At 37.7% G+C, this 23,659-nt stretch overlaps 1 protein-coding gene across 6 annotated transcripts in view; it reads left to right on the top strand.

Annotated features, from left to right (window-relative positions):
• CCDC181 (coiled-coil domain containing 181) overlaps nucleotides 1-22,610 on the top strand; it is a 28,381-nt gene extending 5,771 nt beyond the window's left edge. For 2 of the 6 annotated variants that reach the window (XM_029933056.1, XM_029933057.1), the window contains exons 3-7: nucleotides 1,983-2,924; nucleotides 3,394-3,534; nucleotides 14,833-14,979; nucleotides 20,140-20,294; nucleotides 22,262-22,610. In XM_029933056.1, the coding sequence (XP_029788916.1) occupies nucleotides 1,983-2,924; nucleotides 3,394-3,534; nucleotides 14,833-14,979; nucleotides 20,140-20,294; nucleotides 22,262-22,421 (1,545 nt within the window). In that variant the 3' untranslated portion in view covers nucleotides 22,422-22,610. The remainder of the gene's footprint in view (nucleotides 1-1,982; nucleotides 2,925-3,393; nucleotides 3,535-14,832; nucleotides 14,980-20,139; nucleotides 20,295-22,261) is intronic. The other 4 variants (XM_029933058.1, XM_029933060.1, XM_029933059.1 and 1 more) reach the window with 4 other exon arrangements.
• The last annotated feature ends 1,049 nt before the right edge of the window (nucleotides 22,611-23,659 follow it).

Raw genomic sequence — 23,659 nt, 5'->3', positions numbered from 1 at the left:
TCATGGACAGCTCTTTCTTTCTTTTCATATATATATATGTACATATGTATATATATATATGTTTATGTATGTGTAGTGTGTGTGTCTATATATAATTTGTGTGTATACATGTGCATATCTATTCATACATGTATGTATTCATATGCATATATATATGAAATTAGAGTCAATAAATAGGGAAGTAATGAAGAAAAGATGTAAGACTCCTATAGGAATAGGGACTTTAGAGGGACAGTGATCTAAGTAATTGCAACAGAAGTCAGATTAAGAAGGTTAAGGAAAATAATATGAGAAAAGAAGACAAGAAGTTTTACATCACAAACTTCTCTTAGTTCCATTTTGCTTTCTTATGCATTGGAGAGGAGAAATGGGATAATATTTGAAAAAGACAACAGAGTGAAAAGTAAAGATTTTTTTGAGATGGCCTTTAAATGGGAGTTTTATGCATCTTTAACAGAAAAATAGTAAGAATGAGTAGAGGCAGAGATACTCCAGAGTGGTAAGTTTGAACCAAAGTCTCATGACTGGAAGGGTGTGAGATCCAAAGCACAGAGTGCTAGAATTAGAAAAGAGATAATGATGATTCATTGTTCCACTTCTTAATTCATTCAGAAAATATTAATGATCACCTACCATGTATCAGAGGCTGTTGTGGGTGCTGGGGATACAGTAGTGGTCGAAACAAAGGGCTCTCGTCAATCTTACTCATTCTTGTGGGTGGTTATAATCACTTCTTCCTGGGAGGCTTCCAGGAAAAATGGATGACAGAGATAGAGACAGGGATGAGGCCTGCGGGGTGAAATCTCACTGTAAAAAGTGGTCGTTTTATTGCAATGGGTTTGTTTGTTTGTTTGTTTGGCTTCTTTTGCAGTGGGTTTAAAAAAAATGAAAACCAAAGAAAATTAGAAAGCAGATACTGTTGGAATGAACAGGAAAATCAAATATAGCTTAACGAAAAACCCAATTACAATGCAGAAATCTTAGTTTAATCTTACTTATTTGTTAGATATTTTAATGGGCCAGGTTTATTTGCATATCAGACATTTAGCAATGCTGTGCAGGTTAGGAAGGGGTGGCTATCAGAAGAGATGAACTTTAAGCATGAAATTTAAGAGGAAGGAAATTTTACGAGGTCGAAGAGAGCAGCAAGTAGTAACTCCTGTAAAATTGTTTCAGGAGTGAGAGAACTGTCTGGAAAAAAGAAAAACTATTGTAGGGGGAAAGTGTTTCTATTTGGTCGGTGAATATGTATGTATGTAGGAAAGATGTTAGATAAGAAGCCTTTAATTAGAAACAGCAGGTGTAGAGCAGGGTTTGGTGATGTGATAATATTGATCTATGGTTCATGTGGAATTAGGCTTTTTAAATATAAAACTAAGTTTATGATGGTGTTAGCATAGATTGCTGGAGCCTTGGAGGATAGATGAGGAAGGAAAATGTCATCTGGAGATAAAAATTGACTGGAATTTAGATACAGATCCTGCAGAAAATGGCAGCAATAATAATCTGAAAAGATTATAAGAATCTCAGAATGATTAGAACTTGACTAAAGACTGAGGTTGTAATGGTCCTGGGGAGAAAGATAGTTTTTTTGAAGAATACAAATATTATAAGGAGAAAACAAAAAAATGTTTCTTCTGAAAATTTGAAGTGAGGATTATTTTATAGAGGAGGCGTATTAACATAATACTGTACTATTTGTAGTTACCTTTTTATTCATTAGCATAAAAAATTTTAAATATTAATATAACCCCTAATAACATCCAATTCAGATTTAGCATTAAATTTTTCCTAAAGTGCTGTTGTCACATGTATTTCCCTTGGGGTACTCATAAATATGAGTTAGAATATTATGAACACAGTAAAAGTAAGAAGCATGTAAATTTTCCCATTCATTACATATATTGCACAACTATGGAAATGCATTTTGGATTATCTACATATAAATGGACAAAGAGAACCTCATATTGTTTTTTTTTTAGATGGCTTGTGGGAATGAAGAGAATATTAACCAAGAATTGAAAGACCATGAAACAGAACACATGGAACAGAATTCTGATCCTGACAAATCTTTGAAGAATGAAATTTCACCAAGAAGAAATGACTTCATTTCTGTACCAAGTCTTCAAACTTCGGATCTCATATCTGATTCAGATAGTGAAAACTCTTTCCAGGAATCCAAAGTGGAGAGCCAGAAAGACCTGGAGGAGGAAGAGGATGAGGAAGTAAGGAGATATATTATGGAAAAGATTATAGAAGCCAACAAGATTCTCCAGAATCAGGAACCTGTGAATGATAAAAGGGAACGAAAACTAAAGTTCAAAGACAAATTAGTTGACCTGGAAGTTCCTCCACTGGAAGACGCTGATACTTACAAAAATCATCTTGAAAATGAAAGTAGAATGTCTGGAAAACTGTCACAGTTATGTATTTCCAATGAATTTGGACAAGAAAATGTGCTCCTGTCACTCACTGATGGAAATTGTGAAGAGAACAAAGATAGAAAAATACTAGTTGAGAGAGATGGAAAGTTTGAACTTCTGAATTTACAAGACATTGAGAGTCAGGGGTTTTTGCCCCCCATTAATACTAATAGTACAGAAAATGAACCTCTCCAGTTGTCATCCAGATCTTCAAACTCAAATGTCAGTGATGTCAAGAAAGAAGAGCCTATAGCAAAGATTTATGCTGTCGCTCATTCATCAACAGAAGAGCCACTGGCTTATATCCCTCAGCCACCAGCCAACCCCAAGACACGTCCAAGCTCTGCTGCCAACTCAGATCGAAGTAAGGGGAACGGGAAACCCAATCACAGGACACAGTCTGCAAATACATCTCCAGTGACCTCAACATATTGTCTTTCCCCTCGACAGAAAGAACTGCAAAAACGGCTAGAAGAAAAGAGAGAGAAATTAAAGAGGGAGGTGAGAACATAAGTGGGCATCATATTGAAAGCAGAATATATTTTCATGTTTTATATATGCAGTGGGAATTGAAATGGTCCCTCAAAGTATTGGATATATGTGCTTGCTTTTTTGTTTTTCTTTTGTTAAAGTGGTTAAATATTAAGAATGCAGATCTATGGAGTAAACACCATGATTATCTTGGTCCTTTCTTGGAAGGATCACAGAGCACAGTAGTGAATGACTTGTGTTAGAGGTAGAGATCTCAGTGATGATGTCATTGGATCCTTTTATTTTAAAGGTGAAACTCAGAGAAGTGCCTGCTGAAAGTAATCTTGATGTGAGCAGGTCAAACTCACGTGTCATGTAGAAAAATGAAGTCACAAATTTGAGTATAGGAGGCAACAGGTTGATTTGGATTTTAATTCTCTGACTTATGTGTGTATGTGTTTTCACGTATTATTCCATGCCTATAATTCCTTGATTTCAGGGATTAAGAATAGAGCCTAATAACCTCAACAAAGTATTTCCGAAATGCCATGTGGAATCCCAGATGATGATGATGATGATGATGATGATGATGATGATGATGATGATGATTTTGTTCTGTCTATCAAGAAAAGGCTGTGAAGTAACCAAAGCAATTCTTTGGGGTCTTAGGGATTGCAATGCAGGAAACAGAGCATCAACCTAAATAAAAAATGTGCTCTGAACACTGAGCTAGTGAGCAGGGGGTGAAGGCCTATAAAGGTAAAATCCACAAGGTTACATAACTTGTTTTGAAAGAATTATGATTGATGATGGCAGAGCGTAAACTGACTAGCTAATACACATAGGTTATTTGGCCAGCAGGTGTTACATTATCTCTGTTTCCATCCAAAGTAAAAGAATATGTCTCATCGGGTGGTTAGGGTTGCAACTGACAAGGTGCAGTTGACTAAAGTCAAAAGATCATGGTGGACTGAGAATCGAAACAGGAGACTTGAAATAGACAATGCATAGGCTCCACTTCTTCAATGTCCTTTCAACTCTATTTTGAGTGACTCTCTTTGCAATGCTTACTTCATTTTGTATCTTCTTTCACATTTCCCCCTTCTGATCAAGATCTTTCTGGCAGGTAAACATCAATGACAAATTTTGATGATCATGCAGCCCTATTTCATTATTGGAGTGGTTGGCAACCTGGAATTTGCTCTGGGCCCCTCATGTGCCTTAGAGGTTGGAATCTCCTAGTGCTTGTTGCTTGATATGTTCAACAAGCATGAGAGGTGAGAGTCTTCCAGCCACATTGGAGTAACAAGGAGGTTTGAGGAAATAAGACCTAGAAGTCAATTAGATTTTCCTTTCTTTAAGTAAAAGGGTACATGTGATTAATGGTTTTGAGTCTTTGAACCAACATTATCTGGGTTCTGACAGGATTTGTAACATTGGCTGTGAAAAGCATTGACAGTGGGATAATAATAAGTATAGAACAAATTTAAACAATGATAGGATAACTTGTAGCCCAGGTCCCAGTTCTGATCAGGAGTCAACTAAAAATATCTGAGAATCTGAAATCTAATCACCCAAAGGTTTTAGAGGGTGAGATTCCCCTTAGAAATTTAGCAAGCTTGAAAATCTTAGCAGTTTCTAATTCCAAGTGACAGGAAGTCCTTATCCACATACAGCAAGAAGTTTTAGTGATGGCAGACCCTACCTTGGGTCACAAGTAAATAACCTAATGCTCTGCTATTATTGAGGAGAACATGAGCTAGAGTTTACTAATAGCTCAGATAGCTTGGGCAATGGACCTGGAAGTTCTGCTGATGGTTCAAGAAAGATTTCTAGTCATGGACTCATTCCAAGCCAGCAGCTGAAGATCCTCCCAAATTAGGCCCCTTTACTAAGGTTCTTCTCTCCTGGGAGACCACAGCCTTGAGAACATCCACGACTATTATCTTTATATTCAGGGGGGTTGTCAACTGGATAACCATCTTCTTTCAGTTTTTTTTTTTCAGTGGGGAGAGACTTCTTTTAGTTCTATGACTAGTTCCTGTGTGGTTATCCTTTAGTAATTAACTCAGGGATAGAAAAAAGGGAAGTTAGATATCCCTGGTGACATTGCTCTGCCATTCTCCAGCTGTCTAGGCAAGCAGATGCCCAAGATTGTCCCCTGAAAGTGCAGACGAAAATGTATCCTGTAGCGGTGCAAAGCATCTCTGCTTGGATCTGGTTATGGACTCCTTTGTTGGGATGGAGGACATGATAAGAGAAAACCAGGGTTCTATTTTATTTGAGCAGACAGAAAGAGGGCGGCTGTGTCATTCAGATCTTAGCCTAAAGAATCTTTTGTAAGATGGGATGGGGAGGGTCTTGCAGCTACAGGTGTCTGTTGGGGAACACTTGTTGATTGTGCCTTGGCATGTCTGCAAGAGCCAAGTATAGGAGGCTTCTGGCTCCTGATAAATTGTTGGACTGCTACATGTGTTTTCCGCCAGCGTTTTGGAGTGGTTAAAGTGAAGCAGAGGAGATTTTCTTCCCTGGGAGGCCAAGTTATTTGAACTTGAAAGTTGAGGTCAGAGGGGACAATCTAGTTTACAGAGAAATTAGGGAAAAGAGTGAAATTATAAATGAGATGCCCAAGAGTCTCCTTATCCTCCGCACGAAGCTGGGAATGACGTTCTCAGTAGCCAGAAGAGTTACCCAGTAGAGCTTGCTATAGCTTAGGGTGTTTGAATTATGGCTTTGTCTACTATTTAGTTCCTCTAATTTGGGTGGAAATAAGCAGGATCAGAAAGTATCTCATGTTTTAAAAACAAACAAACTCAAGTAACCAAAATAGCTGAGTACAAGTATGATTAACAAGAGCGCTAAAGTGCTGCTACAAGGATTTTTCCAAATATTTCATGAACATTAGGCATTAGTAAGAGTCTGTTGTGAGATTATACAAGCCTGGTCATGACTCTTGGGAAAGCTGTCTGTCTACTTCAGGTACTGTCTGCTTCTCCTCCAGATTGTTGCTTTTGAGTGGGTCTGGATATTTTTGGTTTGAGATCTCTTGTGGGTGGGGATGTCCAGTCAGGTGAGGATGCCTTTTTTTTTTTTTAATAAGAACTATGTATCCATGGGTCAATACCTTTAAGTTTAGCAGCATAGGGGTTAGTTAACAATATTTGATAATGGCCCTTACCAGTGAGGTTGGAGGTCATCCTTGTGAGGGTGACATTTCTAGTAAACAAATTTCCAGGTGGGGGTTTATGATGTTGAAGACGTTTATCTCCCTGAAGTGTGCTGGGAAAGGATTGCTGTTTGAGCTTGGTGTTAGTTTCAAGTACCTTGACAAGATCTTTGCAATAGATTAATGGATTTCCTTTCAGTAGTTAGGCCATCCTTATAGGTGTTCTGGTAATAATTTCAAAGGGAAATAATTTGTGTTTACCAAACAGAGTGGATCTTAGGTTAAATAATGTCAAGGGAAGGGCTTTAGACCAAAGCAGACTGAAAGATACAGTAAGATTTGCCAGTTGGGTCTTAATTATTCCATTTGTTCTATAGTGGCAGAGTATTGGGGATGGTATGTGCAATGAAAATGTTGTAACGTTGGCCAGATGTGGCAAATGGCCTATAATATTTGTTTTATGACATAGCTCCCTCAGTCATTGTGAAGTTCTGGGGGGTGTACCTCAGTTTGGAATTATTTTCTCCAATAATTTTTACCATGGAGCTGAGGCCTATACTCCATGACTAGGAAAGGCTCTTGCACAGGGAGAAAACATACAAGCCATTACTAGAACATATTTGTGTCTTTGAGATGGTGGCGGCTGGATAAAATCCAACTGCCATATTTCAAAGGGCCCAGAGGGTAAGAGAAGATATCTCTGCCCTCAGAAGGTAAGGGTTTAGATGGCAGTGTTTAGAGAATGATAGTTGAAATGATGACATAGGGGGAGACAGCAAGAGGGTTTCATAAAAAGTTAATCTACTGGAAGACAGATGCTGAGTATAATGAATCTCGTTCTCATGATAATGGAGTTTTCAATGGGGGGTGCTTATTTTTATGACATACATTTTATTATTTATTTATTTAAAGTTTAGTTATGTTGACAGAGGTGTGGGAGGGAGAAGCAGAGAGGGAGGGAGAAAGAGAACCATAAGCAGACAGGTGGAGCCTGACAGGGGGCTCAATCTCAAGAACCATTGACATCATGACCTGAGCTGAAATCAAGAGTCAGACGCTCAACCGACTGAGTGGCCCAGGTGCTCTCATGACATACATTTTATTTTTTATTTGTTTTTAAATTTAAAAAATGTTTATTTTTGAGAGATAGGGGAGGGGCAGAGAGAGAGGGAGACACAGAATCTGACACAGTCTCCAGGCTCTGAGCTGCCAGCACAGAGCTCGATGTGGGGCTCGAACTCCCAAACCGGGAGACTCTTAGCTGACGGAGCCCCCACCCAGGTGCCCCTGTCATACATGTTTAAATGATGACTGACAACATTATATCAGGAAATAATCAGATGTCTAGGAATTTCACACAGTATTAGGAACACTGTATAGATGTTACATAAAGAAAGTTTTGTATTATTTCTTATTTGACAGTGCTTCCCGTGTGATTTAACATAGCAGATGAACCTAATAGGTCCTATGGAATTTTCCAGTTCAAAAAGACTTCATTTAGAAGTTGATTTGGGGGAGTTTATAAAAAAAATATCAAAAGGTTTGGACACCTGACCCAGTAGGATAACAGAAAATTATAAAGCAATCTTTAATTATCCATTTAATCAAATGAATTTTCAGGGACAAATACAGAAGATTACAGTTAGTTACAAAAGCCTTTGCTGGTCTTAATAGAGAAGACTCAGCTTTCCCAAGTAATCAAAGACATGATAAAGACATAACATAGAACCTATTTCCTAGGCGGATTACATTGAAAGTAAAGATACTTTGTGTACAATCTCTTATTTATAGCAGGCCAACAATCTGAGAAAATTTTGTCCTATCAAGAGAGAAAACCAAAATTTCGCACTAGTGTACTTTTGATATTGAAACTGAACTTTAAATACATTCGTTTTGGGCGCCTGGGTGGCTCAGTCGGTTAAGCCTCCGACTTCAGCTCAGGTCAGATCTCACATTGGTGGGTTCGAGCCCCTCGTCCGGCTCTGTGCTGACAGCTCAGAGCCTGGAGCCTGCTTCCGGTTCTGTGTTACCTTCTCTCTCTGCCCCTCCCCCTTTCATGCTCTGTCTCTCTCTCTCTCTATCAAAAATAAATAAAACATTTAAAAAAAATTAAAAAAATAAATAAATACATTTGTTTTGATCTTGGCCAACTTGATTACATGTGAAGTTCCTTTTCCAAGATTTCTTTCCTATAAACCTTCTACAACTTTCTGTCTATTTTAGTTTGTCTCTTCTTCTTTCTCTTTCTGCAATAACTAGCCTTACTTTATGACAAAATCACTTTCATTTCCCTCAACAAAATGCATTTCTTCCTCACACCTTCTTTTACCAAAAACATACACCCTGCTTTCCTCTCCTACTTTCCATTTCCATATGCAGTCATTTTCTTACATCCTTGTTGAATTTTAGTAGTTTTACTTTCAAAAATACTAAATAGAATTTTTAACTCTTAGCATCTTAATTCTTAGTAAAAATTAAGAAACAATTTTGGACTGGTACGTTTATACATATGTTTCATCATTTCATCATTTTTACAAGTCACTTTGTTTTTAGTTCATTTATTTTGAGAGAGAGAGAGAACAGGGGAGAGGTAAAGAAAGAGTGAATCCCAAGCAGGCACCACAATGGGGTCCGACAAGGAGCTCGAATCCCCAAACCCTGAGATCATGACCTGGGCTGAAATGAAATCAAGAGTCAGACACTTAACCAGCTGAGCTACCCAGGGGCCCCCCATCATTTCATAATTTCTAGTATTCCCCCGCATGGTCATTTTAATTTTTTTTGCATAGGTTTGTTTATTACATAGGCCTAAATATTATATATATTTTTGTCTTTCTATAAAAAAATTTAAAAGCCAAAACTAAATAAACTTAGGTTTAGCAATCAATATCAGTATGTTATATATTTTGAAATTATTTAGATAGTTAACGAACATTTGTTATCTAGTTTAATTCAGCATAAACTTTGATCTCATTTATATTTACTTAAATTGCTTGCCTTTAGTAATTACACTTGGATTAGAACACTAAACAGCTAATCATCAATCTTAAGTTATTTCTTTTATTGACAAATTTTGAAACAGATAGCATGAGCTTTTATGATTAGTAAACCTAGGTAGAAAAAGTTGTTTATCTCTATTGCCTCTGATGCTGGTAACTCTGAAGACATTTCCTATTTTTATTAAACCAGCAAACTTAAACTTGCATTTTTAATTTACTTTTATTTTTACTAAAGGTTTTATTCAAATTCCAATTAGTTAGCATACGGTGTAATATTAGTTTCAGATGTACAGTATAGTGATTTAACACTTCCATACAACACCCTGTGCTCATCACAAGGGCACTCCTTAATCCCCATCACCTATATCACCCATCACCTGACTCACCTCCCCTCTGGTAACCATCAGTTTGTTCTCCATTATACTAGCATTTATTTATCAAGGATTATCTCAGATCATGTGAACTTGAAAAATACATGGGTTAACGGTTTTTGTATTTCTAGGAATCTTTTGAATACTTAATTTATGTAAGCACTTAATTGTTTTTAATTGTTTAGTCCAATTAAATGGACCTCTTTTATAAATTAGCTTTGGCAATGCCATCAGAGATAGGAAATAGCACATCACTGTAACATACATATGTAGACATACGTAATATATAGATAGATATAGACAGAAACCTACAGTTTTATTTTAAGATTTCATACCATGATTCAGGCATGATTCAGCTCTTCTCAAAAGAATAGCTGGATCCAAATTGTATTTCTGGCAGATGGACCAAGTTAAGGTTAACTGCTCAGATGACCAGAGTCTTTTACTAAGGATTTTTATTTGCATGCTGTGAAGAACCTTACAGAGCTATCCCCAGAATTCTGGCAAGAAGATTGGAATGAGGAAGTGGTACTGAGGAGGGTACTGAGGAGGTGGAGATGGTGCAGAGAGAAAGCGGAAGATGCCCCAGAAGCAGTTCCTTGGTGCAAGAGGGCTGTTGCATACCCAGAGACAAAGAAGAAGGAAGGGAACAAGATGGTGCCCGAGACAAGGAGGATGGGTCTTCTTAAAATTGTTTGCTTCAGTTAATTTAGAAGTGGCATTTTGTAAAGAGGAGATTTTTAGAATCCTGAATATGTTGCACACCTCCCAGGTACCAATTGAAATAGGCATCCCATTTGATTGTCTTTATAACCCTTTTCCATATGTGCATGCAAATAAACTAATTTTAGGATATCAAAAGTGCCATTTTGACCAAAGAAGTTTTTAAATAATCTTGGGTAATATAATCCAATGGGGCAAAAATTCACAGCAAGAAGGGCCATTTTATTTAACACAAATACCGCAGGAGTTACAATAGGGGGCTGCTTATTAGAAGCTCCCTAGAATTATTTCCCACAATTGAGTACTTATCAAGAACCCAAAACCCAAATGTTCCATTCAGAATGAGTGAAGATGGAATCTTCCCCTCAAAAATGAGTGAGGTCAGAAGCCAGTAAGAGAGGACATCCAAATAAAGGCCTGAACCTTGACCAAGATGAGGGGAGGGGGTTTCAGGACCAAGAGGATTTATCACTGTGACTCAAAACCACCAAGGATATGTAGGAGTGCAATGACCTTTTGGCACCTTACTCAAATCCATGGCAACACTGGAGACAGAGGTCAGGTACTTGAGATCCTAACAGCTATGCCAAGTAATATCAATTAAGAAGAGGCTGTGAAGAAACCAGAACATTTATTTGGAGTCTTAGGGATTGCAATCCGGGAAACACAGATCAACCAAAATTGACAGTGCTTTGAATTATGAGTGGGGAGTGCAGGATTATAAAGACAAAACTCACAAGATTTTTGAAAGAATTATGGTTGTTGGGGGCAGAGTTTAAACTATCAAATACACAATTGACTATTTAGCTAACAGATATTATATTCTCTCTATTTTGGTCCAAAGTAGAAGAGGAGTTCTGGATGCAATTGACAAGAGTCAAAAGTTGCCCTTGTTCTGAGAACAGAGAACTGCAGGGGTAGACCTGCATTGGTCCTCTTTCCTCAAGTCCTTTCAACTCCATTTTGGGTGACTCTCTTAGCAGTGCTTACTTCATTTGGAATCTTTTTTCATAGCTCTTGAATAAAACTGTGTTTTATTCATGAAAACTCCAGGTCCTAAAACTGGTGAATTTTCTCTAAATTACTTATATCAGTGCCCCAGTTCTCTTTTTTACTGGATATCTAATGATATTAAGCTGAACAACAAAATGTCTGATTGTAAATGCTAAACCTCAGCAGGATCACAGGTAGATAGAATTTTACAATTAGAAGAATCCCTAAAGATCCTTTTACAGATAAGAAATCTATAGTCTGGAAGTTTAAATAACTTTACCCAAATCACTCAACTTGTTTATAGCAAAATAGGAGCCAGAATCTTGTTTTCTTGGCATCTTTTGAGAAATGGTGTAGGAATTATATAGAAAAGAATCAAGGGAATTTCTAGTGTTTAAATAAGGAGCCAATATTAGCAGAAACAGGTGAAAAACAAAGTAAGGGTTTATAACCTATAGAACACTCAGGCAGGAATATGAAAAAATGCATACTAAATAAAGTTTAGCTTGCTTGGCCACTAATATCAAACTGTAAGAGGCAGACTTAGTCTACTTGGTTCAGGTATATAACAATACTTAAAAGGATCTGCTAATGCAGAACTTTATGACAATAAAAAATAACATTTGAGAATGAACTATATAATGTTTGTTGTACACACTCATGCATGTATAAGTGTACTTGCATATTTCTATAAATATTATATAAGAGGTTTTTTAAAATTTCTGGGTCTTTTCACTAGTGAACTGAGTAATCTTGAACTGGTGTGACTCAGAAGTAGTTTTGCTTTTATCTTGATCCTCTTTTCTGGGTGTCACTTAGTTTTGGTGCTGAGATGCACTTTTCTCATGTCAGGATCCTCAGAACTAATTTCCCTTTGCTTATGCACTTGCTGAAGACATGGTCTTTATTACTTATATACTTGCTCAAGACTGTATGTAAATGCTAAGACTTTTTCATATTTTTTAGTTGGTTTCAGGAGAAGGCTTTCTTTGTTTATGCCCAACAAAATATTTGCAGGGTTGAGCTGCTCTACTGTATCTATTCTGAGTGCATCATTTCATTGTTTTCCTTGGCAACTACGTTATCTGTACTTTGGCTGATATCTTCTGTGTAATATCTACATGTTCCTCCAGAAAGATAATCATCTTACCACACTGTCTGTATTTACAAGGTATTGCCAAATGAGAAAAGAGGCAGAACTGAAACAAAAGCATTTATTTGAGGTTTCAGAATTGCAGTTTGAGGAGTAGAGATTTGGATAGCAACCCAAATTATTTCCACTAGAGCACAAAAATCAAGAGGCAAAAAAGAATGCTTGTATATATGTTATTTACAAAGAATTTTGTTTGGTGTTGACAGCAGAAAATTAACCTTGGCTACACATAATTGGTTGCTAAGGCTATGGCTAAGAAAAAGTCTGTTGCTGTAGAAGGTTGCAGGTACTGGTTGAGTCCTTGTTATATTGGTAGTTTGGCCCAATTCAAATGTTTATGATTACACTCAGTGAGGACTTGGATAAGGCCCACACCCTAATGGCCCCTGACTCCAGTTTAAAATTCCTTGACATAAGGTGAATCCATTTTATTTCAGCTTTCACATTACCCAAGTTCCTTTTTGTAAAAAGAAACTTACAAGTAAATGTAAATTTTAATCTTTGATAAATCCACATTTTATGTAAGCATTTTTAGGGCTTAGAAAATAGTATATAGGTATTTCTAAATAGAAAGCTCTAGTTTTTATTCACATATATGCATATCTTTTTCTTTAAAAAATTTTAATGTTTACTTTTGAGAGAGAGAGACACACACACAAGAGTGCAAGGGGTGGGTAGGGACAGAGAGAGAGAGAGACACAGAATCTGAAGCAGGCTCCAGGCTCTGAGCTGTCAGCAGAGAGTCCAACACAGGGCTTGAACTCACGAACTGTGAGATCATGACCTGAGCTGAAGTCGGACACTCAGCTGACTGAGCCACCCTGTGTGTGTGTATTTTTAAATAGTTTATTATCAAATTGGTTTCCATACAACACCCCGTGCTCCTCCCCACAAGTGCCCTCCTCCATCACCACCACCTCTTTCCCCACCTCCTCCTTTAACCCTCAGTTCGTTTTCAGTATTCAATAGTCTCTCAAGTTTTGCGTCCCTCTCTCTCCCCAACTCTCTTTCCCTCTTCCCCTCCCCTGGTCCTCCATTAGATTTCTCCTGTTCTCCTGTTAGACCTATGAGTGCAACCATATGGTATCTGTCCTTCTCTGCCTGACTTATTTCACTTAGCATGACACCCTCAAGGGTCCATCCACTTTCCTACAAATGGCCAAATTTCACTCTTTCTCATTGCCATGAAGTACTCCATTGTACATATATACCACATCTTCTTGATCCATTCATCAGGTGATGGTTTTTAAAAGGAGAGTATCACCAGGATTCTGTCACAAAATTATATGCACCCTTCCAGTATATCGATATTTTAAAAGACATTCTGTGCTGTCAGTTGGATAGAATTTTTTCTTTCCTTCTTACATTTTGTTCAATCAAAAGGAATTAGAAAGGCTTGCTATATTGTTAAATGTAAAGAAAGAACTCTGAATTCCATCATCTGAAGAAAATTAAAGCATGAATTGTACAATTCAGTTCACTTAAGTGCTAAAATTTTAATATTGGAAGAGACTTGAGAGCTCTTTAATTTCATTCCGTCTTGCAGATGAGAATACGGAGGTAAGTGCTTTGCCCGAACTGACATAGGATGATGGCAGCGTGATTGTCACTCAGCCCTCCTAACTTTCGGCTCAGTACCGTTTCCACTGTGATATGGCCCTGGCACGCTCCACTGTGCTCCTGGTCACTGTGTTACAGCTCTGTACAGCGGGTTTAAGTACCTCTCAAGTTTAAGAAACTTCCTTCTATAACATTAATTGAATAATTCATATAAAAATCATTTTGTACTTATAGTTAACTGTCTAAATATTTTTCCGATAAAGATTTATTTTGTGAATAGGTGCTAGTTGAAAAATATGTTTAAACATTGTAATAAAAAATTTCAAACACATATGAAGGTACAGCTAATCCTTGTGTCAATCACCCAGATTTAAAAGTCATTGAGATTTTGGCATATTTGCTTCATCTCTTCTGTTTCTTGACTGATGTATTGTTAAAGCAAATCCTAGGTAGCACATTATTGCTCACTTGTAGATTTTAGTATGTCTTTCTAAATGATGATTTTAGCATTTTCTTTCATGACCACAATGTCATTTATCACAATTAACAAATCTAAGAATAATGTAAAAATGTTTCAAAAGTTTATGGTGCTCCTATAGACACCATATAGTGCTTCTAGTGTTGTGGCCTTTTTTCCTTTAAATTTTGCAAAGCTACAATTTTTGAGAGGTTTAATTCCAATAGTAAACCAGGAAATGAAGGAGAGATTCAAGGAATTCCTGAACAGCATGCATATATTGTACATTATGTAATTGTAGAATTTATCTCTATAATTTATCTGATAAATCTTCATTTTCTTCCTAAGCAAATTAGAGTCCTTGTTTATTGTTTAGAGAAGGCCAATTTTCAGAAGGAAAGTTTTAGGAGCAGCAAATGCTAATTTCAGATTTCAAAATCTCTCTCTCTACTCTGATAACTCATAAACAATTTTATTAATTTTTCCATGAATGTCTTTTGATACTCTTTCCACAAGGAAGAACAACGAAAAATAGAAGAAGAAAAAGAAAAGAAAAAAGAGAATGACATGGTATTTAAAGCATGGTTGCAGAAGAAAAGAGAGCAGGTCCTAGAAATGAGGAGAATTCAGCGAGCAAAGCAAATCGAAGACATGAATAGCAGAGTAAGTAAAACTTCTCTATGAAAATAAGTTTATACAGATATGAAAGCTGAGTCACAGGAAGAAATGTGAATATCAGAATAAGGACCTGTGGAAAAAGTAGGAAAAGTGGTCCAAGAATGACCCTTGCAAAAGACACAACATATAGATGACTTTACAATTAAATTCTAAGAAAATCAAATGATTCCTATTTTATTCAGACTTCTATAGTACAGAAAATGGAAAACTACTAATATGTTTTTTCAGGATATTTTAGCTTTGATATTCAAATAGGACAAAGAGAGCACACACGTACACTCACACAAACCCTACAGAATGGGTCTACTTAAGAATAGACATATGGGGCACCTGGGTGGCTCAGTCAGTTAAGCACCCAATTCTTGATTTCAGCTCCTGTCATGATCTCACGGTTCATGGGATGGAGCCCCGAGGTTCTCTGTCTGCCTCTCTCTTTGCCGTTCCCATGCTTGTGCTCTCTGTCTCTCAAAATAAATAAATAAATAACTATAAAAAACAATGGACATATAGACAGATGGAGAAAAGACAAATATCGTATGATTTCAACTCATATGTAGAATCTGAAAAACAAAACAAATGAATAAACAAAAAGGAGAGTCAGACCTACAAATACAGAGAACAAAGTGGTCGTTGCCAGGGCCTGGAGGTGGGGGTAAAGGGATGGGCAAAACGGGTGAAGGGGAATGGGAAGTACGGGCTTCCTGTTATGGAATGAATAAGTCATTGCAATAAAAGGGTCAGCATGAGGAACACAGTAAATGATATTGTAATAGTGCTGTGTGGCAACAGATGGTAGCTACCCTTGTGGTGAGCTTAGCGGAGGGTGAATCACTGTGTTATAAACCTGAAACTAATGTCACATTGTTGCATGTCAACTATACTCAAAATTTTTAGAAGAATAGATATATATAAATTTTATATGAAAGCTAACAAATTAAAGACACCAAATTATTTAGTTTTTAAAAATTTGAAACATTACAGGAAACCAAAGACAAAGAAAAAAGTCATCCATATCCCTACTGTTTTTTTCTAAAAAGCATATAAATAAAAAATTGAAAATTCAGTCCTATGCCCTATTCTCACTCTTCTCCCAGTTAGTGATAAGCGTGTGGTGCAAGTCTTCTGAGTCTTATTTATATTTACGGTTTTACAAATAAAAAATTTTATTATGTACTTTGCTTTTTTCCCCCCATTTAATTCGTTATGGAAATATTTTTAGGTCATTACATCTAGATATTTCTTAAAAAAATTTTTTTAACATTTATTCATTTTTAAGAGACAGAGTGTGAGCAGGGGAGGGGCAGAGAGAGACAAGGGAGACACAGAATCCGAGGCAGGCTCCAGGCCCTGAGCTGCCAGCACAGAGCCCGATGCCAGGCTCAAACTCACAGACCGTGAGATCATGACCTGAGCCGAAGTTGGACGCTCAACTGAGCCACCCAGTCGCCCCACATTTAGATACTTCTTTTCAGGTATCTCTGTAGTGTTCTGTTCAGAGATAGTTTATTAAATCCTCAATTGTGGGTATTCAGCTTGGCTCCAGTATTGTTCTAGTCATTGACGGTGCTGTCGTGAGCATGTTCATTCTGTAGGAGAGTTCCTGAAGAGTGGAACTTGTGACTTACTGGGTGTCCAGTGAAATTTTTAGTTAAATGTACAAAAATTAACCTCCCAAAAGGTTGTATCAATTTATAGCCCCTCCAACAGTGTGTAAGAGTGAGTTTTTACCGCATCCTGACTAACACTTTATGTGGTTTATCTCCTTAATTTTTCTTCAGGTTAATAATATGTACATGAGTACGTGTGACCATGTGTATACTCTGTGAATTTTGTTTACAGTGTTCACTGAATTATTATGACTGAATGGGTTGAAGGGGGCAAGAGCAGATGTGAGGAGAGCAATTAAAACGCAGATGTAGTGGTGTATGAGGGAGAAATGATAGTGACTTGGGCTAGAATTGTAACAGGAGAGAGAGAAGGGGGGAGGAAGGGAGGGAGAGAGATGTGCGTCATCTAAGATGTTTTGAAGTACTGACTGTAGGAATTTTGTAATTAGATATGTGTGTGAGGGAGAATGAGGTGGAAAGAGAATATACCAGGTTTCTCTTCTGAGCAACTTGCTGGAAGATGGTGCCCCTCACTGGAGCAGGAGAGAATAACACACTGATGGAGGACACTCTTACTGAAGTTTTTCACTGGCGGAGTTTGGGGTACCTAAGAAATATCCAGGTGAAGGTGTTGAAAACTGACTGGAGAGATGTATTTTATGGTTAGTGTTGAGAATGAGAAGATTAGTGATTTCAAAGATCAAGTAGTTTGTGGGGATGTGGCTGTGGCTGTAGGACTGGGAACCAAGTGCCCTGGAGAAAGTCCCAGAAGATGAGAAAAGGAGAAATCTGTGAGGCTGGATGTTGTGACATTAAGGGTGCCAAATAGGGTGAATGTCAGATGAGTGTGGCTTTATTCAAAAGAGTAGAGGAATAGAGTTATGAAGAGTATGCAGGAGTGTGTACTAACTTCTTCACCTGGCCTGTGAGGTACTTAAGTGTGGCAGGAAATGCAGACTCTATTGGGAGAGGAAAACTGTGTCTTAGGGGAGAATCAGGATTTGGGTAAAACAGGAGGTTTAAGTCCAAGCCCTTTCAGTTTCTTGTGAGAATGGGCATGTTTAGGAGTTTTTATATCTTTGGGAATTACAAGGGATAAACTAGAAAAGTTTGTGAGGGGAGCAGGGAATTCAGGCTTGGGAAGGGAGAGGCACAGCATGTTGATGGAATGTTGAGAAGCCGTGGATGCAAGGGGAGCGGACATTTCAGTGACCAAGAAAAACACAGCTGTGAGCACACTGCTACTAGTGTCCCAGGGGATGGTGGGCCTCAGGCTTCATGGCATTCGGCCTAACGTAATATTTTTATCGGGCATTTGTAAAAATAAAGGTATGCTTCGGTGTTCTATTGTGTCCTATTTGGGGACAATAAACAGAAACTTTGAATTGGGGGTGCCTGGGTGGCTCAGTCAGTTAAGCGTCCAAATTCAAAGTGACAAAATTCACAAAAGTTCTTCAGAATACTATTCATTTATGATATAGTTTCTCATTAAAGTTAATTTTTGAGAGAGACTACAAATAAAGAAAATAATAAACATTCCAAAGGGAAATACATAACCATGATGCCTTTTAATGTGAAAATTTCTTGAAATAAATTATGTTCAGCATGGTTCATGGTTTTAAAGAATACAATTCAGAGATTCTTTTTAAAAAAAATCTTGATTGATTGTGAGAGAGGGAGAGCAAGCACCAGTGGGGGAGGGGCAGACAGCAAGAGGGAGAGAGAAGATCCGCAGATGAGATTCTGTCAGGTGTGCTTAGAAACCTCCGGTGGCTTCTCATCTCAAAATAAAATCCAGTGTTCCTGCCATTGCCTCCCACAGCCTACTCTGACTTCATCTCCTACCACTCTCCAGCCACTTTGCCATAGCTTCACTTTGCCTCCTTTGCTATTTATTGAACATACCAAACACAGCCTCTTCCTAGGTCCTTTGCTCTTACTGTTACCACCGCTTGACACACTCTTCCCCCAGGTAGCCAGTCACTTACTCCTCCTCTTTCTGTCCACATCCCGTCTTTCTCCTCACCTTCCCCCATATTTCTCTCTCTCCTTACCATACTTCTCTCTTGAATCTGACATACCAATCAACCAGTCATCTGTTTTCATCTCCTCATCTAGAATAACCCTGCCAGTACGGCTTTCTGTGATGATAGAAATGCTGTATATCCGTGCTGTCCCATAAAGTAGCCCCCAGCCACAATGTGGCTATTAAGCACTTGAAATGTAGCGAATGTGAGCAAAGTACTGAATTTTAAATATTATTCAAGTAGCTACGTGTGACTAGGACCTCTGTATTACACAGTGCAATCATAGAATGTATGACAGAGGGAGCCGTGTTTTTTCCATTCATGCAGCCCTGTACCAGTGTGCCTATATGACCTCTATGTGGTAGACACTCTGTAAATGTCTGCTGAATGAATAAATGAACAGAGATACCAATAAATCCTTGACTTTTGATCTCGAATTCCAGAATGAACCTCTTTTAGTCATCTCCAGCCCTTCCCAGACTTCTAGGTGTTCAGCTATGATCCTTAGGTCCAGGGGTCATCCTCACAAACTTCAGCATTGCACATCAAGGATCCTAGGTTACATAAATTGTATAAATTAAAATGGAACATACTTGGCAACGGGAGTGATAGAGGGAAGTACAAGATGAAGGAAGTGGTCCCCTCTATCACAGAGCTCATCTTTGGGGAAAGTATTAAATGAATGCATAAAGGAAAGATCCTTTGCGTTTTAGCCAGGCAGCCATATGATGAGACATGCTTTCCCCTTGCACCAAATCTGTCCCTTTGCTGTCTTTATCCTCCCACAGAAGAGCTCTTTCAACTTTTGAAAATTCCCTGGAAATAGTGTCCATCTTGAAGTCTGAGGACCTGTACAATAGGCTACTCCCACTGGCTTTTACTTCTGACAGAATCATCATGGCTGTTATCCTGATGAGAAAAATCTTATAGTTGCAAATCGTTGTGGCCACACTGCATAAGAGTAATTACAGTTTGGAGATGGGCTTGGTAGTTAGATGCTCTTAGACCTTAAAAACAAAGACAGAATTTAAAAGAAAGGATGAATAACGGAAGTGTTGGATCATTGTTTTCAATCTGCATTCCAGGGAGCTCCTTCAGGAATCCTACAAAGACCTCAACTCCACACATATGGCCTATCCCAGTTCTTTCTTCAACCCTGTTTTATTTTTTGTGCCATTGTGAAAAATTAATTTTGTCAAAGGGACTCATCATTGAAAAGTTTGTGAATCACTGCATTTAAACCTTCTTCATTTATTGATTACCTCAGTAAAGCTTTTGAAAGGTGCCAGATGCCAGTGAATCGTGCTGGATTTTCTGGCAGAGGGCAATCGGTGTTGCTGACTCCAAGGCGATGTATTTTGTTTGGATGCTAGGAGTGCAGGTAGAGAGGCTGGCATTATTAAGAAAAATTGATGAGTGGAGCACATAGACTTGTGTGGTCCTATGGACAGGGCCTCAAAAAAGTAGTTTTGGTGTATTTAAGATTAAATAAAGCTTATTTTTGTAATCAGCAGGAAATCAGAGATCCACAGCAAGCTTTTCGATTATGGCTTAAAAAAAAGCATGAAGAGCAGTTGAGAGAAAGAAAGACAGAAGAACTACGAAAGCAGGAGGAATGCTTATTCTTTCTTAAAGGGACGGAAGGCCGTGAAAGGGCCTTTAAACAGTAAGTCACAGGCAGGGTGTGTTTCCCCTTTCCTCACAGTCATTTAGAGAGTTATATAGTCAAGAAAAAAACACCACAAAATATTTCATCAGTTATATTACATATCTATTAAATTTTATGTCTGCACTTCTATAACTGGGAAAATTTTTTTAGATCCGTACTATGCATTGTATCAATATACCATTCTTTCTTTCTTCAAGATATTTTCTATTTTTTTAATGTTTATTTAGTTTTGGAGGGGGGGAGGGAGCAGAGTGAGAGGGAGACAGAATCCCAAGTAGCCTCTGGGCTGTCAGCACAGAGCTTGACATGGGGCTCAATCTCCCGAATCGTGATGTCATGGCCTGAGCCAATACCAAGAGTGGGAGGCTAACTGACTGAGCCACCCAGGAGCCCTTCTTCAAGATGTTTTCAATACCAAAATTATTTTATATTTCACCAGTCTGATAACCTTTGATAGCCTACCATTTATTTATTTATTCAGTTCTTAGAGAAATGGACCAAAGATTGTTTACAGCTTCTCTTACATACTCTTCAGAATAACTGAATAAAGAGTTGTGTTTCCCAAGAAATATTTCTCTGTAAAGAAAGACAGTCAGGCTGAGGAGGAAGATCTGTACAAGCCAAATAAAAAAAAGAGATTAGGACACATGCTTTGGTAATGTAAGGGAACCCTGACCTTTCCAGTTCCTTGGTCGAGACTTTGCATGGCCTGACTCATTGTGAGGAAACGGACCTGGTTTCAGAAGTTTGCCGGCAGGCCTGGAGAGGGGAGGTCTCCAGGTGTTTGAAGTTCCTTTCTTTCCTGGTTTTTTTTTTTTTGCTCTCTTTTTCTTTGTTTCTGTGCTTCTTTTTTCCTTTCCTTTTTTTGGAAAAACATATATTGTTCCTTATCATAACAGAAGCAGTAAATGTGCATTGTGGAAGTGGAGGCAGAAAAGTCACATTTTTCATCACCCAGAGATCACTGTTAGTACTTTAGTGCATATCTTTTTCTCTATACATAGATTTATAATTTTAAAATATATATTGAGATCATACTAGTTATACTGTTCTGTAATCTGCTTATTTTTATTAATAATCTCATCTAATATCCAGTCCAGAATCATATTTTTTCCCAATTGATTCCTAAGTGACTATAGTTAATTTGCTCAAATTACAAGACCACACAACATTGGCTTATATGCTTTTTAAGTCTATTCTATATTCTGACAGTTACTTGGTTGTTTAGGGTTATTTCTGAAAATAAGTGTGTATATACACACACCCCCCACACACCCACTTTTGTATGTGTGTATACAGTTGTTTTGGGGTTACTTTACCTCAGCGAGGTTCTTAGATTCAGACTGGTTAGAACGTGGACTCCTCCTTCACCTTAGAGCATGTTAATATCCACCAGAAGAGCAAAGTCACCTTCCTTCCTTTTCTTTTCTCTTTTCTTTTTTTAACTTAAATTTTAGTTAACATTCGGTGCAATATTGGTTTCAGGAGGAGAATTCAGTGATTCATCACTCACATACAACACCCAGTGCGCATCCCTGGTGGCAAGGCAGCTTTTCTGTGTGTTGGCATTCATAACCTAACTGAGCCAAGCTTCAGAATACAGCTAATTGCAAAAACTAAGTTATTTGGAATCTATCAAATACTTGATTGCTTAGAAAATCGTATTAAAAAAAGATATCACATGTGAGATATTGTATTTATTACTAAAAACCCAGTTTTTTTAGTTGGCAGTTTCATTAAAAGAGAAACTTAATTTTAAGTATTTGATTACAAATGTGAATGTGCTTTCCTGTGTGAGCATACGGGATAAGCCTGAAATTTTCCAGTTAGCAGTTTAATAATTTTTGTTGTGACTGTAGTATTTCAGTGTAAAGAAATTCAATTTCCTTTAATAGCCCGTAGTTATAACTTTATAACAAAAATAGGTTTATCCTCACCAGTTCTGATCATGTCTTTTTCTACAGATGGCTGCGAAGGAAACGGATAGAAAAGCTAGCCGAGCAACAGGCTGTCAGAGAAAGAACTAGACAGCTCCGACTAGAAGCGAAGCACTCGAGACAGCTGCAGAGCCACCTATACATGTCCGAAGCCAAAGCTTTTCGTTTTACTGATCATTATAACTGAAAGTATCTTAACTATTTCATTTGGAAGCTGCTGCCCTCAGAATTCTGTATATCATTTCTGATGGCTTGTGTGCTTTGTTCATACTCTAAATTATGGAGATGCCATTTATCTTTTGGTGATATTGACAGCGACTTTATCTGTTTTTAACACAACAAAATAAATTTCTTCTCTCGCCTTGTTGTATCGTTATACCATCTTGTAGTCCATGCAACAAACTGAGCAATGAGTGAGCTCTAGATTCTTTTACTTGTAAATTGTCAGCATTTCTAGCTGGAAAGGACACAAGAAAAGGACAAATTTCTATTCTTAGTTTCTCTTATTATTAAAAAACAATCGCAAATCTGTAGTGGTCTCTCCAGCAAGCCTGATTCAAGGCCTTATACAAAATCCTATCTATGACAACTTTGAATTTGAATAGCTGTGGCAAGCTAAGAAATAAGGTAGGCTTCCTTCCTCATGTTCTTTAAAAAATGAAGATAGTAATTATGCATCCAATTTTGGTATATTACCAAATTAGCTGGCTCTTATTTAGTTTATGGTCTACATGGTGTTGTTGTAGATGCTTTACGTAAATAATGTGATTTGATCCTTGTAACAACCTTATTGGTCTTGTTTTGCAGATGAGGAAACTAAAGTATAGAGGGAGCAGTTTGCTTACAGGCTCTGATCTGCCTGATAGCAAAATCTTTTCTCTTAGGCATATTATAAAGTTTCCATACCTTGGTAGATATTGTGAAGTATTTAAGATTAAGACTATATAGGAATCTGACATGTGGAGGAACAGTACTTGATATGTAAGAGCATTCAGAGGGTGGAAGACAAAGGCACGCATACATGTGTGATGGAGACCGGAGAATCAGCACAGGGGTTCTGTTAAGCTTCAGAAGACATGGTCCTTATCAGCTGGGGATTTGTACTTTAATCACTCGACCCCAAATGAGAAAACACAGAATCATTCAATCCTGTCTCAACCTACAGCACTTTCAGCATACACCAGATACTTTAACATTTCATTGTAACTAGTGTTGTTTAAAGTTATTGTTAATGATAAGAACCAATTTGACATTTGAATATTCCACAACAGTTTTGCAGAAAAGGCTGTTGGAATTTTGATGGAGATCACAGTGAATCTGTAGATTGTTTTTGGTAGTACTGCCATTTTAATAAAATTACCTTCCAACCCATAATAACACATGTCTTTTCATCTAGTGCAGCGATGTTTTGCAGTTTTCACTGTA

Source organism: Suricata suricatta, chromosome 3, assembly GCF_006229205.1.
Source record: "Suricata suricatta isolate VVHF042 chromosome 3, meerkat_22Aug2017_6uvM2_HiC, whole genome shotgun sequence".
NCBI lineage: Eukaryota > Metazoa > Chordata > Mammalia > Carnivora > Herpestidae > Suricata > Suricata suricatta.
Note: the sequence above shows the minus strand (reverse complement) of the source record. Positions and strands in the feature narration are given on the sequence as shown.